The sequence below is a fragment of the Anas platyrhynchos genome, chromosome 12 (assembly GCF_047663525.1).
Source record: "Anas platyrhynchos isolate ZD024472 breed Pekin duck chromosome 12, IASCAAS_PekinDuck_T2T, whole genome shotgun sequence".
Classification (NCBI taxonomy): domain Eukaryota; kingdom Metazoa; phylum Chordata; class Aves; order Anseriformes; family Anatidae; genus Anas; species Anas platyrhynchos.
This window is the reverse complement of record NC_092598.1, coordinates 12,107,132-12,119,690: the sequence shown is the minus strand read 5'-3', so window position 1 is coordinate 12,119,690 and position 12,559 is coordinate 12,107,132. Positions and strand designations below refer to the sequence as shown.

The window sequence follows — 12,559 nt, the reverse complement described above, 5'->3', positions numbered from 1 at the left end:
CACAGCCCCAGCAGAGCAGCTTAGACACCTGGGACACAAAGGAGCTGCTGTAAGGTAGCTCCGTGCACTGCCTACGCCGCAGTAATGATGCTTGGTTATCTGCACACTCACCTGTGACTGACAGCAGCACGCCACGATTTCATTTCGCAGCTTGCCACCCCACATTCAGCACGCTGTAGAGGAACACCCACGACGAGAAGAGCCCAGTGCGCTGTAAGCAGCTGCTCCGTTTGTGCAGGCAGGCCTGCAGCATCCTTCCAGGAAGGGCTTTACAGTCCGGAGATCACTGCCAGCTCACGCAGTTGTTATGCCCAAAGAAAGCAGCCGGTGAGCACGCATGTTAATCCATTATTATTTATTAGCTGTACAGCAGTATATTCTCCTTCCCAGCTTTCAAACCCCATTACATATTTTATAACAGTATTTTTTTTCCCATGTTGGCTTCCTAAAATAATGAAAAATATCACACAGTACAGCTAAGTACAAAAATGCATCAACCTAGAGTCTGATAGCTAAACTGATAGCTCTCTTAAAAGCGATACATAGAAGAAAAATTTGTTTGAAATCAGCAAGACTGAGGCTCTATAAAAAGCTTACATATTTTAACATGTGACAGTTTCATATACAGGCATCATTTGTATTTCACATTATTCCTTTTTTTGTCTTTATTAGAGATCCAAAATTGTGTAATTACTGACCTATTAAAATTTCCTGGCCCAGGTTTTGAGGGCTGCAGTGACCCACTTATAAATCACCACTTCTGCCTTAACATAGGATTCATAAACACAAAATACAACTACAAGATAGAGCAAAGAAAATGTAGTCGTGAAGTTATAACTCAAAAAGAAGGTTAATTATACATGTTTCAAATGCCAGTTTTGTGCATTTCAAAACCAGATTTCATGTGTGGGTTTCTGTTGTTCTGCAAGCAATAGTCTGGGTACATCTCTACGTGATTGGTTATCAACAGTTTTTCCAACATTTACACTCTATCGATCTTCTTGTCACTTAGTTCAAAAGGAATTAAAATACTGGGGTTTATTTAAACTGCATTTTTGCATACCTCTTAATTAATGGAAAAAGATTTAAATGTAAAAAAAAGTTATTTACAAGCTTGACCATTACAGAAATGCTTTGCAGAAAGCAAAGCATATTAAGGACAGAAACCAGTTGGAGCATGCCAAAACTACCGTGTGCAGCCGACTTGGAGAACCGGAGCTAGTCAGTGGGGAAAAGCAAAAAACATTTTAAAAGTCTAGAACCCTCCCAAGTCTGCATTTACAGTTAAAAACACTACTGAGAGAAGGAGGCTCAAGGACTCTGGGAACTGGAAGGGCAAGTCCGGAGTGGTTTACCACATACTCTAGTCAAGGCTTCCACTTTTGTATAATAAAAATTGTTGCACGTAAAGCTGGCTCAAGGACCGTGTTTACGATGCAGTTCAGAGCAAAACTAATCAAGCACCTCACAGGAAACCCTCAAGGACTCCAAAATATTTCCTAATGTTCCATGATCCTGTAATGCTAACATAAAACAGCAAGTTCTAGTTAAATCACATTCTAACATCATTTTGAAGTTTTATTTCCCAGTATGTTTGGTAAAATGGTCTAAAATGATGCATTTCCCAAAGCCAAGAAAAAAGGTAAAAGGAAAAATAGATTTGAGCCGCTTAAACACAGCCCAGGCCAGTTCAGTCATCCAGCGTGGTCTTCCTCCATCACCGGTCCATCATGCTGAGAATCATCTCAGGAGTGAGGTCTCCGTTTGGAGCTTCCACTACAGCAGGCTGAGCTTCCTCCTCTTCCTCTACTGTTTCTGCATCGGGTTCTTTCTTTACTTCAACTATAATATTTTCAATTTCACCAGTGTTCTGGTCTTCAACCTGAATGATTGCTGCAGCTAGAAGGGCAGAAAGCAAAGGGTAAGGGAGAAGAATTACACCTTTTTTTTTTTGTTGTTCCAGAGCTGGTCTCATCAGATGTTTTTTTTAGTAGGCATTTAGACTGTTGCATGGAAAGAGAAGGCGGGGCCCACAATGAAGGCATTCCCACATCAGTGCAGTGATTCACTCTGCTTCACTCATCTAATCATCAGCCTTCTGTTTCCTTGCCTTTGTATAAATACTTGCTACCAGCACAAGTATCATAAGGTACACTGGAACTTTAAGACATTATACAAAGGGGATTTTGCAGAGTAATCCACAAACAAGGCTACACCAATGTCTGGATGTGTATCAAATCAGCCTCTCTTCATTCATGGTGCAAGGAAAAGCTTCAAATTTAGGTGAGTCTGGTGACACTAGTGATATAGTCAGCACAAAATGCTTCCGCAGGTGGTTATTCTGGGAAGGCCACAAGGACACATCTGTAGCACTGAGCAGACAGCCAAACCACTGGGGAGCCATCACCCCCTGCAGGAACAGATTTGCCTTTCCTGCTTTGTTCCTAGTTGGTTGTTTTGTGGTTTTTCTTTTTTTTTTTTTTTTTTTGGTACAATTTCAGACTTTGCAGAGTTATTGATTTTTATTCTTAAGGAGAAAACTCTGCAGTTGAAACTGTCTGCACTTATGTTATGCTCAGAAGTGTGTTCACTTGTGGTTGAAGTGTGTTAATTTGTGGTAATGTCTGCAAAAGCCTGCAAAGGTCAGAATAACACAGTGATTGTGCTAACAATTACTTTAACAGTAGCCGTACATTAATACACACACCAACTAGGGAAAAAAAAAAGAGCAGTTTGCTCATCTGTGAGTTTAAATAATACTTAAAAAAAAAAAAAAAAGTCCTCTCCTTTTTGCATAGGCTGAAGCAATTACGCATCCCCATGACAAGGAAAACACTCTTAACTCTTTTCAAACCAACGGTGTGGTCTTTGCAAAGTAGAGGCAAGTACAGTTATTTATTAATATTTTTTTTTTAAATTAGCTCACTTGAGGGGATCAGTTCTCTTGTAAGTACTGCCAAATCCAAGGAACAAAGCAGTTCAAGCAGAGTAACACGAGCTTCAAGCATTGACTTACGCTGGGATTGTTTTGTTTGAGTGGCAGCTTTGCCTGGTGGTCTTCCTCTTCTTTTCTTACTGGGAGGTGGTGCAGGAGCCTCTTGCTCGACTTCTGGTTCAGCCTCAATTTCTACTGCTGTCTCCTCCTCATCTTCATTATCATCCAAATCTGGTTCAGCATTTTCCTCTAAAAGAAGCATTGTACCAGTTAAATCTCCAGTTTAAACAAGAACGAAGAATCTACCTACAGAAAGCCATCAAATCCTCATCCAAAAGGAGTCAAGTCAGGGGAAGAAGGCAAACAAGGCCTTTGTTGAGACGCTGGTGGCAGACTGCCAGTTACCTTCACACTAGAGGCGACAAATGGCCATTTAGAAAGGCAAAATGAAATATGATTAGTTAGACTATGCAATACAAGCCCATGAAGGAGCTCAGAGAGACATTGGCCAGATGGGGAACCCAAACAGGACACTGCTGGGCTACTCCCAGGCCCATCAGAGGGGCCATCAGCCCACTGCAGCACCACCTGCACAAGAGCAGGCAGGAGCCCAAACCAAGGACTCTCAGGAACAAACACCTCATCCAAGCCACTCCCAGGAGAGCCATCAGCCCCGCTGTCTGAAGTGCTTCATCACAAGGGTCTGCTTCACCATAGCTTTGCTCACCATTCTTAGAAATGTTGAAGTTGCAGAAACTCATGAAACTGCAGATCAAGAGATAAGAACAACACTGCACTCTGCAATTCTCAGCAGAGAATGTAGTTGGAACCTCTTCCATACTGCTACTCAGCTCACACCGGTGAATTGTTTTTCTATCAGATGACTCCTGAAGAAGTCAGTCAAGACTTGGCAACTCATGTGAGGATGGAGGAGTTGCCTCAGCCACAGTCATACAACACTCACCAGTTCATCTAACAAGCATGATTCTTGACCACCTTCTCCCAAAACAGTTTTGAAACCCAGGCAATACAAACTAAATAAAATTAGGGTTTTCAACCTAAGTGATTCTATGATTCTACATTTACTGGAGGCCTACAAATCAGATGTGATTCTGGAGTATCTAATTTGTAACATGTTTTGATTTGGTTTCCATCAAGATTTTACTCTTTCTAGCTTCAAGATGTTTCCATGTTTTAAATGAACAATTAGTTACATGTGCTTTATCCAACTAACACTTTTTCAAGAATCTGTACAAATATGAGCTTCAGAAATTGGAGTTTCTGCTGTCAAGGTTTGCACAACGAGCAGTTTGACCATACCCATCTTATTTCCTGTAAAACCTGTTTGCCACGTAAGATATTCAGATGCACATTCACCAGAACGTATCCCTGTTGCCCCAACCTACACCCCTTGTTAATTGCAGAAAGCACTTCAGATGAAAGACTAATTAGCAACACTGCCTTTGCAGAATCATCTTTGAGCTGGCTGGTCTTTAGACTCCATCTGGATTTTCTTGATGAAGACATGACCGTTTTCCCTCCATCGGGGGAAAGGCTAGGAGTTTTTCCTTCACAAAGAATACCACAGTGAAGGCAGTTTGCCTGCTGCAGCAGCTCCTGTTGTGGAGAAGCTTACAAACAGCAGCCACCCTATGATGAATTACACCCAACCCATCTTCTGGCATGCTGGCCAGCACGTCCAAGAGCCCCTCAGCGACCATCTTCTCAATACCAGTGTGTCTGCAATGACATTTGCCAAATGGAAGACACCACCAGCTTCCTGACCCTTTAACTGGCTCAGCAGGCTTTTTGCAGGAGTCCATAAATTGCCAGCACTCTCTCCACCACTCTCTTGTGTGCTCCCTTGCCTTTCCCACAGAAGAAGCCAAGCTAATCCAACACCGGGGTTGTTTGGACATGCCGCATGCTATCCTGTAGCAGTAGAGTGGGAGCACGTGGCATTTCGTAACAGAGAAACACTGAGTTTCTTCTGAGACACTAAAAACACTACCAAAGAATGTAACACGCACAAAAGCAGGAAGGGCAGGAACTGAGTTTTTTCAACTGTACGGTCTTAGGAAGAACAAGGATGGCAGAATCCATACGATCCATTAGAGGCAGTCATTTCTGTACCTGGCTGTATACTATTATTCTTTGGTTACCAACTAGATAAAAGCCTTTTAAGTACCAAAACAAGCCTGCCAAGTGGACAAATTAACAGCTAACAAAGACTGAATCACAGGTCTCTAACTCTGAGTTTACTGAGTTGTTTCTTACCACTGTCAGAGGAATCTTCTTTCTTAGAGCGCATCTTCCTCTTTCGGCCACGTTTGCCCTTCTTTGTTTCTCCCCCATTCTCTCCTTCCCCACCATCTAGGCCAGAACAATTATCAGCATGTCTGGCCATCGTGTTCTACTCCATGGAAAAGAGGGAAAAGAACAAAAAACACAACATACATTAAAATAGGATCAAATGTTCTGGTCCTGTATTTATAAACATATTTCTGACAACTTCTGATTAACTAAGAAACCTGGGCAAGCTGAAGAATTGGGCCCACGTGAACCTAATGAGGTTCAACAAGTCCAAGTGCAAGGTGCTGCACCTGGTTCACAGCAATGAAACATGAGGACAGACCAAGAGAACTCATCGAGAGCAGCCCTGCAGAGAAGGACCTGGGGGTCCTGGTAGACAAAAAGCTCGACATGAGCCAGCAGTGTGCCAACTGCATCTGGGCTGCATCACCACAGGAGCATCCAGCAGGTCAAGGGAGGTGACTGTGCCCCTTTGCTCTGCCCTTGTGAGGTCCCACTTGGAGTCCTGTGTCCAGTCCAGGGCCCCAGCACAAGAAGAAGATGGGTCTATTAGAGCAGGTCCAGAGGAGGCCCACAAAGATGACTTTTATTCATAAAATTGAATTTTCACTTCGTTCACAATGTCAGTGCTAGTACACAACAGTACTAATTTTCAGTTATACCAGGTCTCGTCTAAGAAGTGTTCTGTTTAAAAGGGTAGTGTTGTGGCCTGTATCTCAGTGACCCTTCCCTGTGGGTAAATATGTCATTGTTCCCCCGTTCTCCCCCCACCATGCCTCACCAAAAATATCTGTAATTCAAACCAGTATGTTCCCTTACCCTGCGAGTGAACGTTTTACCACACTTGGAACAGACAAAGGCAGCAGGGACAAAGTTGGGATCATGGTATCGTTTGAAGTGCATATCAAGGAGCTGTTTCTGACGGAAGGTTTTATCACAATGGCTACAGGCGTAAGGCTTTTCTCCAGTATGGGTCCGTTTATGCATGACCATGTGCCGCTCCTGACAGGAACAATCAAGACAGCAAGAGTAACTTAAGTAAATCATACAAAAACAGATGAGATGATTTTCAGCCACAAAGAAGCCATACTTTAGTTTAGGAGCAGCGTCAGAAAAAGATGTTCTCACATTCCTGCAGAACCATCTCAACGAATGGTATATTCGGTCCTAGCTACTGCCATCCTATACAGACTTATTTCTTCATCAACAGATACATCAAGGTTGTGACTTATCTGCCTTCGAAGGAACTTCTCTCTGGGGGGGGAGCACTACACCAAGCAGCACAAACTTTTCCAAACTTTTCCTTCACACCCTTCAAAAGAAGGGGAGAGCTTATTTGATCTTGACAGTCAAACTTAACAGCTAAGATTTCTACCTCCTGTTGTTATCTCCTGCTCCAGTGCTCAGAAAGGGTGCCAGTCCCACCAGCTTACCTGTCTGCATGCGTAATCACACTGGTCACACTTGAAGCGCTTCTCGTTCTTGTGAGACTTTTGATGCTGTATGAGGGCATAGCGTTCATGAAACACAGCATCACAATAGCGACACTTCTTGCCCTGTTCAATGTAGGAATGCTGCTTTCGCAAATGAACACCTAGGAGCAAAGAAACAGAGGCTTTAACCACGATGGATTTCCAAACATGGAAGAGACAAGTTTGCGGTCCCTTAGCATTATTCCCTCCACATATTCCTGAATCAAGTCAGGCGACTGTACAGTTAATTTAGGATTCTACCAAAAAAGAAAGATATGTAAGTAAAAGCAACTAGAACAATTTCTAGACAGAAAGGTCTTGCAAAAAATCTCCAAGTTTTCCCATAGTTAAATTCTGATTTACTCATTAGTAGTCATCAATGTTCACACAGTGCAATTCCATTTGATGTTATGCCACGTAAGGTTTGTTTGTTTTTTAACTTAAGTTATTATACACAAAAAGCTCTGCAGGCATCTTAGATGATTTTTCAAACCATCTACACTAATCTCAAAACACAACAGACAGCAGGGACATCAGCAACCAGGTCTGATGCTGACAGCATCTGTCCACAAGGATTCCCTTGGAGGACGGTGCAATGTGAGTTTTTGCTAGTGAAATTTATGTAACACATGAAGATTATCTAAGTAAAACATAACAGTCCACAAGAGACTTAAAACTACTCTGAATTGCCTGAATACAGCCAGAAGCCAGGTAATACGTTGGGAAACAGTATTTTCTACAAGACTGGAAGCCAAAGTGACAGGGATAGAAGGCAATGAGGATACCAGCAGATAATCCTCAAGAGAGGTTTTAGCAACTCCTTTAAACTACTCAAACTAAGAGCATACCACAGCTGCACAAGGTAACCTGTTGTAGACTAAACCATTATTAGGAGAAAGATTCTTCATAGTTAACATCAGTTTTTCTCTGTTGTAAACCAGTTCTCATTTGCTCTGGGAGACACCTGACATCATTTGGCTGCCATCCACTCAAACTGCCTCTCATTGTAGCACTTCAAATTCTTCTTTATTGGAAAGGAGCCTGCCTTTCCATTACATGGTTGATATTTTGCTTATTTTGCTTACAGACTGAAAGTTCTGCCAAATCGTGGCTTCTTCTTTCTCAGCTGCTCTGGGCATGATATTATTTTTCACCTTCTTGTACATCAGAGAGCTTGCCTGCTGGAATCACTGCTCACTAGATCAACACTGCTACTGCAAGGACTCAGGGCTTTTGTGGCAACTCTGTCTCCTATTCTGTCTGTGGCACACAGCTCCACTTCCTGGAAAATGAAAGTATTTATTCAAATTCAAGCCTTTTAGCTCAGTCAGATGTATATGGATGAAATGTAATGGCCTCCGACATGGAGGAGGTCAAGCCAATTGACTTCTTGGTTTCTCAAACCTAATCCACACGTAGTTGTAATATTAGTCCAAATTCAATAAATGCCTCACGTCTATAGTCCTGAAAATAGTAACTTGCCTTGTACACTTGGAAAGCATCCTACGCTTTCAAGTAATGAAAAGAAACAGAACGTTCTCAGTCTGCAGCAGTTATGGTAAGCTAAGTGTGTATTACAAGCCACACATTTAAGCCTGTGCTTCATTTTGGAGTTATCAGAGCTATTAGGTTAAAAAGCAGACAGCAGTTGGCTTACTTGAACTCTAATTTTGGGAAAGTCTTTTGTAGTTATTTTCACCAAATGACCGCTTCTCAGAGATACATACCCAAGTCACTCTTTCTCGCTATAACAGTATCACAGTGAGGACAGTGAAATTTGGCCACGTTCTCTGTGTGCTTCTGCAAAATGTGCATCTTCATGGTACCACTTTGAGTGAAGCGAGCATGGCAGATGTAACATTCATATGGCTTCTCTCCTTCAGTAGCAGAAAGAAAAAAATAGCACAAGTACTTTTATTAAAAAAATCTAACCAAGAAGCCCCGAACCTCTCAAACTCTCAACAGACAGCTAGAAGATAGAAATAGTAACTACAGAAAGATCTCAATGTCTCTTTGGAAGTTTTAGTTCTTTTATGCATCTTTCTACAAAGAAACTCAAGTCCACTCTTTAAGCAAATCAGTTAAATTCATACCCTGAGGAAATACCTGGAAGACTACCTGCTGACTGCCACAAAAAATCAAGTAGCATCAGATTTTTTTTTTTTTTTTTTTTTGGGGGGGGGGGGGGGGGGTGAGGGGTGGGGTATGGTTTCTGAATACTTATGTACATGCAAGGGCAGTTCTTCCCCCTTCAGGTTTAGGGGTATCATCAACCTGGCATTCCAGTAACATTCTGTGCTAGAAAATGCTATTTCTATCAAAGAAAAAAAATCAAGGTCTTTATGAACTACAGACATGAGATGCATTTATAACTACACAGTTATGAAACTGAAAATGGTTCTAACCTTTAACTGGAACACTAATAATAGAAGAAATGTCTTCTTTTCCTACTAGAAGGGGACATATTTTAACACCTTACATTGAAACTGGATCCTCCAAGCTCACTTCTCAGTGTAGTAATTACTAACATTTTATGAATTTTATTTAAAGTGCTTATAAACTATGGCGCATACTCTTCAGCTACAGGAAGTATTTCTTTTTTTCAATTAAGAGTGTCACCATGCATTACACAGTCTCAGCAATCTGACACTGAAACAAACCAAAAAAACATGTCAACAATACCAGAGTGGGTTCTCATGTGCCTCTTCAGTTTGTAAGTATCCCTGCTGGCATAGCTGCACAAGCTGCACTGGAACGGACGCTCCCCAGTGTGAGAACGAATGTGGCGTTTCAATTTGCTAACCTGAAAGCCAAGAGTAAGACTGAAGTTAGCATAGATGAGCAGGTCAGACTTCCAAAAGTACAAGTCAAGAAAAAGATTTTCATTTTACCTTGTCACTAAAACAAATATAAGCAAGCACGTTTCAATACCACTCTCATGCAGCACATAACCACTCCCTGTCTCCCATTGTACTTCATCTGCCAACCTCATTCACAAACAAGCCTTGTCCTTCCCACATGCAGCACAGCTTAATTTAGAGTTTTGTGCTCCTTACTGGTATCAACTATGTCGTTGTTTGAGGACATACTAAAATTTGAAACTACCCTGGAGAGAAACAATAAAATGTTCTGGGAAACCAAAGCACCTAAGGAGAATATTGGATGGTGGGGGAAGAGCGTAATGTCCCCCCACACCATACATTTTTCTCCAGAGGGTGCCTTTTTGAGTGTTCTCCATTTACTTTGAGATAGAAGATAAATTCTTGCTAAGAAGAGCTGAAGTCTAGACCTACAATCAACAGGGTGACTTCATTCTTTTGCTCTCCTGCTTTTATCTAGAAGGCGTGAACCCAGGTTAAAAAAAATCAGCATAAGGAATTTTCTGCTCAAGTAGGAGCATGCTGCATAATCAACAACCATTGTCCACAAAATGCAGCACAAGCTCACATTAAGACCAATTTGGTCGTTCTTTCTTAACACATACTATGAAAAATCATTGCAAATGCAGTTTACTCAGCACTCGAAACCACAGGGCCCAAAATTACAGCACTGCAGTCACAGCTCAGGGAGATAAACACAATCCCTTGCTCAACATCTCCCACTGTACCCTTCTTCCACTGCACACGTTCCGTATTTTAAGTCATGTTGCTTATATCTTGCTCCAATTTCTTATCCCCAACATGCTGTACAATTCCTATTACAACACAAAAGTTGTTCTGCAGCATCAGTAACAGCACTGCATTGGGGAAAGCATTCAAACAAGCTTTGTTTACTGGAGCAAATTCAACAACCAGCAGATAGCAGCAAAGGTGATTTTCAGTAATATTGGCCAAAATTAATGGCCCTTTGCCTCACAGTCACCTTAACAGCATAAACAGATAATGTGTAGAATACGTGTTTCTAAAACTGTCTGCAGAGTACATCCTACTCAGGAGATGGCTGCCTCCTTCAACATGGAGCACACTACAGTTCCTTTCATCACCTTTAAGACCAATTAAAAAAAAGCAAAACCAGTAACAACTATTGTCACCAACAAAGGAAATGGAAGTCATCTAGGATCTCATTGTGCTCTCAGGGCTCTGAAACCAGTTTCTCATTAACTGAGGAAAACCCACCATTAGTTTCCAAGAACAGACCTGATTTATAATTTTTTTGCTTTTTTTTTTTTTAAATGGCCAAGGAGGAAATGCCTAAGAGCAGAGCTTGTAACAGATGGTGAACAAGCCTTGAACTATACAAGTGAATATTCAGAACTGTAACAATTAACTAACATACCTCCACACTAGCATAATCGCACATTGAACATTTGAAGGGTTTCTCATGGGTGTGTTTGTAGCGGCGATGCCGAACCAACTCTCCACTGGTCACAAAGGCCATGTCGCAGTCTGGGCACTTGTGAGGGCGAGTACCTGAGCAGTTGCAGCAAGACAGGAAGATGATGACATTCAGATTTAGCAACAAAAGAAGATACAGGACACTCACAATACCTCTTGGTTATTCACAAATCTCAAAGCACCCAGCTAGACATAACACGGGTATTGATATGAAGAGAAAACAAGAGATTACCTTTTTTTTTTTGGCAGAAACATCACAAGACACGTTAAGTTTCATCACAGTTTAATTACCTGTTGTTTTATACTAGAAACTTAAGTAAGGATTAACAGAAATGTGCTACAGATCCTACCACTAAATTGGTCCTGTTTTATAAACACCTCGCGTTTGTTTTCAACTCCCTTATGTTTATCTCCAGCCTCTTTCCTTATCTTACTTCTCTGCAAGAAGCAACAGCCATGTGAAGCTTAGAACACAACTACTAATAACCAAGACAACTGGAATATTTCCTGCAGCTTTAGGTAATTTCAGGTCAAGCCCAGGACTGGTGTTCTATGTACAGGATGAGCTCTGCACCTGACCTGGCCAGGCAAAGAATAACAGCATGTATATGAGAAATGGACAACAGCCTTGCATAGGTTCTTCTTTAGCTTGTTCCATAACAGGTAACGAGAAATTCAAGATAGATCACCTTGCTTTTGCTCTAAAGACAAAGTAAATGCTCCAAAAACAACTTATACAAAAGCAAGAGTACCTGTGTGAGTGTTGAGGTGGTTCCTCAGTAACGTGACTGTCCGGAAAGCCCTGCCACAGAGATGGCACTTATGTGGTCTTTCATCAGTGTGGCTTTTCATATGGCGGTCCAAGTTGGAACGACGTGGACAAGTGTAACTGCACAGTTCGCACTGGAATGTCTTCTTTACACCTAGCCATGAAGGAAATAATCTTTACTCTTAACAGTACTGTGGTCTTCTGCATAACAATAGGGAACAGCAGTGAAAAGGAAAGATTCCTGTAGGTTTAGCTGCTATGAGGAACAATCTTGTACCATTAAATCCAACAGCATATCCTTAGGAACACAGGCAATGACTAGCTTGGCTTGAATTTTCATTAGTATGCCAGTACTCAATGTTCCTACTCCACTTTAAAAAGGGCTCCTTAATTTACAGTTTTAAGTTTCCAGAAAGGAGAATTCAGATGTACATAACGCTGTATTTTACACCATTTACTCTACTCAGCACTTGGTTAGAAAAAACAAAGCTTATTATACTGTTTGTTACCGATGTAAAATGTGCACACAAACTCTTAAACACGTATCACAGCAAAACGCAGAATCTTTTCAGCTGTAGTTATATGGGAACACAAATGCCATATCATCAAACCAAAGCAAATGAACTCCTCTGTAGCCTATACGCATGACAGGAGACTTACCCACAAAACAGTAGAGCTGAGTGCTCTTGTGTAATGCAGCAACACTGGACACGTCTCTCTTACTCCCAGTTGGATC

The 12,559-nt window shown here is 41.5% G+C and overlaps 1 protein-coding gene across 5 annotated transcripts in view; it reads right to left on the bottom strand.

The window, feature by feature from the left end:
- Positions 1-340: 340 nt before the first annotated feature.
- The window catches only part of CTCF (CCCTC-binding factor), a 34,801-nt gene continuing 22,582 nt past the window's right edge, over positions 341-12,559 (bottom strand). For all 5 annotated transcript variants that reach the window (XM_027466478.3, XM_072043893.1, XM_027466477.3 and 2 more), the window contains 9 exons: positions 11,807-11,977; positions 10,996-11,129; positions 9,403-9,523; positions 8,448-8,597; positions 6,682-6,842; positions 6,068-6,250; positions 5,213-5,348; positions 3,017-3,184; positions 341-1,899 (listed from right to left, as the gene is read on the bottom strand). In XM_027466478.3, coding sequence (XP_027322279.1) covers positions 1,718-1,899; positions 3,017-3,184; positions 5,213-5,348; positions 6,068-6,250; positions 6,682-6,842; positions 8,448-8,597; positions 9,403-9,523; positions 10,996-11,129; positions 11,807-11,977 — 1,406 coding nt within the window. In that variant the 3' untranslated portion in view covers positions 341-1,717. The remainder of the gene's footprint in view (positions 1,900-3,016; positions 3,185-5,212; positions 5,349-6,067; positions 6,251-6,681; positions 6,843-8,447; positions 8,598-9,402; positions 9,524-10,995; positions 11,130-11,806; positions 11,978-12,559) is intronic.